The sequence below is a fragment of the Sinocyclocheilus grahami genome, unplaced genomic scaffold (assembly GCF_001515645.1).
Source record: "Sinocyclocheilus grahami isolate Dianchi unplaced genomic scaffold, SAMN03320097.WGS_v1.1 scaffold1346.1, whole genome shotgun sequence".
Lineage (NCBI taxonomy): Eukaryota > Metazoa > Chordata > Actinopteri > Cypriniformes > Cyprinidae > Sinocyclocheilus > Sinocyclocheilus grahami.
In genome coordinates, this window is record NW_015506525.1 from 91,502 (window position 1) to 97,706 (window position 6,205).

At 37.5% G+C, this 6,205-nt stretch overlaps 1 protein-coding gene across 2 annotated transcripts in view; it reads right to left on the bottom strand.

The window, feature by feature from the left end:
* LOC107569448 (2-oxoisovalerate dehydrogenase subunit beta, mitochondrial-like) overlaps positions 1 to 6,205 on the bottom strand; it is a 73,069-nt gene that overhangs the window by 11,029 nt on the left and 55,835 nt on the right. For both annotated transcript variants that reach the window (XM_016255552.1, XM_016255551.1), the window contains exon 9: positions 4,837 to 4,923. In XM_016255552.1, the coding sequence (XP_016111038.1) occupies positions 4,837 to 4,923 (87 nt within the window). The remainder of the gene's footprint in view (positions 1 to 4,836; positions 4,924 to 6,205) is intronic.

A 6,205-nucleotide genomic window follows, 5' to 3' on the forward strand; every position in this document is an offset into this window, starting at 1 on the left:
TTTTTTTCCATCGAGTTTTCAAATTAATGAACTGAAAAGGAGCCAATTCAACTCTTCTGCAAACACACATGATCAGATACTGTCTAAAACATGCCTGCATAATAAAGAGACATGACACTAGAGGAGAACATTACCCACAAACCCCTTCACACCTCACACACACACACACACACACACACACGTTTAGATTCCAGAGGAATCTTGCTGCTTTATTCATACACACACACAGACACAGACACACACACACACACACACACACACACAGGTTTGTTTTTATGGTTTATGGGGACTCTCCATAGGCGTAATGGTTTTTATACTGTACAAACCGTATATTCTATTGCCCTACACCAACCCTACCCCTAAACCTACCCCTCACAGGAGACTTTCTGCATTTTTAGATTTTCAAAAAAACTCATTCTGAGTTATTTATAAGCCTTTTGAATTACGGGGACACTGAAAATGTCCTCATAAATCACTTTCTCGTTGTAATACCTATGTCATACCCATGCTATTATACAAATTTGTGTCCTCATAAACCACATAAACATGCACACACACACACACACCCTACACTTCTCCTAAACTCTACACTGAATATTCTGCCTTCATCAACAAAGTTGACTAAAACACAATTGTCTAAACCAGTGATTCCCAACCAGGGGTTTTCAAATCTTTGTAAAGATTTAATTTTGCTTTGCCATTCATTAATATTATAATAGGGCTATTATTATGCCAGAGCGAGACAGATATTAGACAGACATATTGAATATTATTCCAACTATTCCATGGAGTTGTCCAGGAACACAGAGATCTGCTCCAGGAATAACGGTACGCTGTCACAGTCTCAGCTTCTGTAAGATCCTCAGCTCAATGATTCCAGCATCTCGGCTGTATGATTGTGTCTCTACTGTGAATGAATAACTAGACTTTTATCATTTCTGCAGAAATCGTGAGTGGTGTTTGCCTCTGAAAAGAAGCTGTTGAGGGCATCTGGCAGGACGTTTCTATGCGGTTACCCTGCCTAGGGAGTTTTGGGTGGTTTTTAACACCTTACCTATGCGTTTGCTAAGGTGTTGCATTTTTGAGAGTCACAAGTATAAAAATATTTAAAGTGAAGCTGAAACTACCGGCGTGTATGAAATTCATTACACAAACTTGACGTGTCTTACCTTAAACTGTGTAAAAGTTAAATGTGAGGAGAGATAAAAACGGAAACCCACAAGATAAAACATTTATGTACAAACACACAGACCATGTCTAACTGACCAACAACAGACCGCTGCATTTAAAAAAAACATACATAATTAATGATTTCTGTTATTTTGAAAAGTAAAACTATACATGATCTACAGTGTTTTCCCTACTACACCACATTCAAGGATGTGAATAAGATTAAGGATTAAAAGTTAAAGGAGGAAAGTAAAACTAATATAAACATGCAAGTAAAAATATACAAATAAATCCCCTGAAAACAAATAAATAAATACAAATATGTGATGAGATGTGAGGATTTGGAAAGAAAACAAGTGTAGTGCAGTGGAATAACTCAATATTGTAATCATTATTGGAAAAGCAGCCCGCAAAACACGGGCTCATGTACCTCTCGTGTGGATCCAAATGTTTCCATATTCACAATGTAATGTTTGGTTGCTAAACTATTATTTATTGTGCAAGCTTGTACTTCACTCATGTCCCAATATCCATGTAAAATGAAACCTTTCAGACAATTCTTTAATGGAATTTAAATCGAGCCATGTTATTTTTTATTTTTGGTTTACTGGTTTGATGATAAATAGGCTGCGATGTCAAGTTAGTAAAGCTAGAACTGATATGTTGTGTGTGCTTTCCGCGCTTGATGTTTATTGCATTATATGGTATGTTTCTGTACCCGCTACGGTACTGAAATTGGCACTGAGAACTGTGAAATCTCACTGGTTTTGGTACAGACTACTGAAATGTTGGTATTGTGACACTAGACTGCAGAATGTCGTGTGTGTTTTGTTGGACCCTGGGTGTTTTGGTGGAGGGCAGATACATTAGCTGCCGCTATCGCAGACGTCAGTAGCTTGACCACAGCTCAGCTTAACCACAGTGCCGCTAACAGCCTTTTTTAGCATCTTTTCTGTTCAGTGCCATTATCTGTGCATGTCCGGCTGACTCATCAGCGCCCAGCGTGTCCACCCCGCTCACAGGTGCTTCAACAAACTTTGACGTCAATGGAAACATGACTGATGTTTGTGTTTAAAGGCCAGCCCTGCATCTATGCATGGACCAATCTCTTTGATAAAATTTCCACCATCAGCACGAGCTCGCCGAGGCCCGAGACGCTCATGAATGTGAGCACCACTGTTCAAAAGCTCGAGGTCAGTATGTACTTAAACTCAGCATGGATGCATTAACTCGATCAAAAGTGACAGTAAAGACACTTATAATGTTACAAAAGATTCCTATTTTAAATAAATTATATGAATCCTTAACAAACCGTTTCCTCTGTTCATTCTACTACAAAACAGGCTTGTTTTCACACTTAGAGCATCAGTTTAATGTCTGAGTTTGGTTGATTTCAGCTGATTTCTAAAAGCTAAATTACACTAGTTGGCTTGAAAACAGAAGTCTGGATCAGGGTTCTTATGGACTAGTTTATAGTTTGAAAATGTAACCAATTTAATTTTAAAGATCGATGATGTCAGTCTAGTCTAAGCATTTTATGCAAATGACTACAGATATTAAATTATTTGACTAAGTCTAACTTTTGATCAAGTTCTCAACTATTTTTTTTTTAAAGTCAGTTACATAAACTGGTCTAATTTGAATCCAAAAAATAAGACTGATTACCCATGCCTAACTGCTAGTTGTTCAGACTAGTTCTTAAGACTGTTTCTGAATTCCACGAATGCAATGAATGGACTTGCATCTTTGTGAAGACCGGTCTTGCCAGAACCAACTCGGAAGGAAGCGAGGACACATCTTTGTGAGAATTGAGATGCGCTGTGATCTTGTTACTGAACTGACCGTCCGAGCACATTATTAGTAGGGCTGTCAAAATTACTGAAAAACTAAATTCGAATTTATAAAAATTTATATTATCAAAATTATATTCTAATTTAAAAGGCATAATTTCAGTTAGGGGGGAAAAAAGGCCACAAGAGGGCGCATCGAGCAGAATATTATGCACGTTTCTTCAACGCGTAATAAAATAACACCGCTATCTTTGAAAAAAAGTGCATAATGTTTAAAATAATGTTTATAAACCATATATAATTAATAAAGTTGCTAAAACAATTAGAAAAAAACCAGCACCATGCATGTATGTATAGTTTAATACAAAGGACCGAAAACCAATCACAAAGAGTCGGCTACTTTCTTCATTTAAAAACATGATTCAGTGGGATGGGGGAAAACCGCCATAACGTCTTTTAGACATGTTTTTTAAAAGTTGAACCTACATTAATTTTATATGGCTTTCTAAACATGCCGCTCTCTTGTGCGAGACATGAGTGCAACGCTGATAGATGTCCCTGTAGAAATTGTGATAAATATGCGTTCTGTGTGAATGGCTTGATTTCAGTTTCGCCGTAAACAACATCTTCGCATGTATGTATAGTTTAATACAAAGGACCGAAAACCAATCACAAAGAGTCGGCTACTTTCTTCATTTAAAAACATGAGATACAGTGGGATAGGGAAAAACCGCCATAACGTCTTTTAGACATGTTTTTTAAGAGTTGAACCTACATTAATTTTATATGGCTTTCTAAACATGCCGCTCTCTTGTGCGAGACATGAGTGCAACGCTGATAGATGTCCCTGTAGAAATTGTGATAAATATGCGTTCTGTGTGAATGGCTTGATTTCAGTTTCGCCGTAAACAACATCTTCGCCACACCGATGCTCTTGTTTTCCGCAATATATTGAATGAACAACGTAGCAGCGCCGCATCTAGTGGGTTCAACTGGATAGGCTAACAAAAGCATTAAAATGCAATGACACTTACATTGTCGTCGCATTTCGTGCGCCACTGATAGGCTGCCTCACGGCTGACGGAGACATAAAATTCGATGGCAACATTTTTGCATTCTAATGCGTTTTTTTTTTTTTTATTCGACGAATATTCAAAATTCTATTTTTTTTGACAGCCCTAATTATTAGTAGCAGCAAATGCATCATGAATACAGAATAACATCACAAACAATGTCCTAACCTAATAAAACATTATTTCATATTATTATATACATTATTTTCATATTTATTTTATATCTTTATTTTACTGCTTTACTTAGTATTACTATGCTTTGTCAATGTTTAGATTCTTTATTATGCCAATATAAAATATTGCAGGCTTTCTCCAGGTCTTTAACACTTTATTAAAATAATGTAGAATAAAGTGACAAATATTTACTTTCACGAGCTGTCACGTTTTTGTGAGGTTGCAGCTGGAATTTCTTAAGTGAGAACGAGAAGTTTAAAGCTTACAGGCTTCCGTACGTGGACCACCCACGATGACTTCTGATGGATTTTTCATGGTCTGATTCTCTCAAGTCCACATTTGATGCATCCTCAATATCAAGAACACATCCAGGCACTTTAATACATCTGTACTACCGTTCATGAGTACTGGAATTAAGTTTTGATGGTTGATGATGTAGCATGAGAGCATACAGATGTTTTAAAGTCCAACCATTATTTAGTTACAGTGTCAAAACGCAGAAAATGAACAGAAATAAAAAGCTTCAGCACCACAATTTTTGAACACTTGAACATAAAAAGATAATCAGTACTGGTTAATCTATAAATCATTATACCCACAAGAGCCTTGATTTCCCATCTGACTCTTACCTGAACCGTAGAGCTGATCTCAGCTGCGAATCCTCCGGTCACCGGAGCCTCATGACTGACGAGCAGCCGACCCGTCTTCACTACCGACTGGAAGAGAGAGAACACAAGCTATTTATAAGTCTATTTTTACTCAAAAAAGAGACGTGGAAACATGCACAAGCCTCAATATTTTGTGTTTGTTGGGCAATATTATAATTTTGCCTCTGAATTCCAGCCCCTGAAATCAATATTTTTGGCATATGCTTTTATCCAAAGCAACTTGCACTTTATTTAAGGACAAATTTCATCAGTTTTTGCTTTCCCTGGGAATTGAACCCATGACCTTGGTGTTGCTAGCACCATTGCTCTAGTGTTTGAGCTGCAGGAAGGCAGCAAAACTTACAGGCAAAGACAGAGTTTCATTGTAAAATCAGGCAAAGATGCACATTTACAGCCCTAAATCTTAACTCTGCTTTCACATTTCATACTACACAGCCTGAACTGTGCTGAATTGCAGCACATTGTATTTAGGTACCACATTTGCAAAACATTGGTTTCATATGATTTATGCAACCAGAGTTTACTTCCAGCTCAGGACATTCCCAATTCCAATCAATGAAAGGTGAGGTCTTTAGAGTGTCAAAACGTCACATTCAAACAAAGAAACCCAAAACCTTTCTGTCGGTGAAATCTGGAAATCTTGCAAGCCGGATTAGCTACATTACATAAACCTAAATAATCCACTGGCAATCGGATTGATGGCTCAATCGAACTGATATTCCTTAATATAAAGACCTCAATCGTTCTGACTGAGCTCGATCTGAATTAAATTTAGACTGGATTGACAGGGATGGTGTAGACCTGAAATAACTTGATCAAGGAGAAAAAACTACGCATGCAAACGCTTGTATAAGACTATCCACTCAATCAGTTCCAAAAAATACCTTCTTAAGAACATGCATATGAATATTACATCTTATGAACTGGTCAGTGAATGAGAATGAATATTTACAGAATTTTTATTTGCTTGAATGAAACTGTTTAGGAACTTTCAGAATCTTAAATCAGATTGGATTTATTGGGACTGATGAAAATTAGTAGAGCCCGAACGATATATCGTTTTGCAGATTTTATCGGCCGATATGAGCCCGTCGCAGATATATCGGTATCGGCGAATATGCCGCCGATATGAATTTTTTTTTTACAGAACATAAAACACAGATAAAATGCTCCATTGTTTGCTACTGGTGACCTGGATGAAACACTTTAAAACTTAAGTGTATGGAACACCATTGAAACTTTGAACGGCCATATCTCCGTAACGGCACGGCGGATCCGCACCAAATTCGGGGGATCCCTTCAGCTCGAGGAACCCTCTCGAACGCCCAAT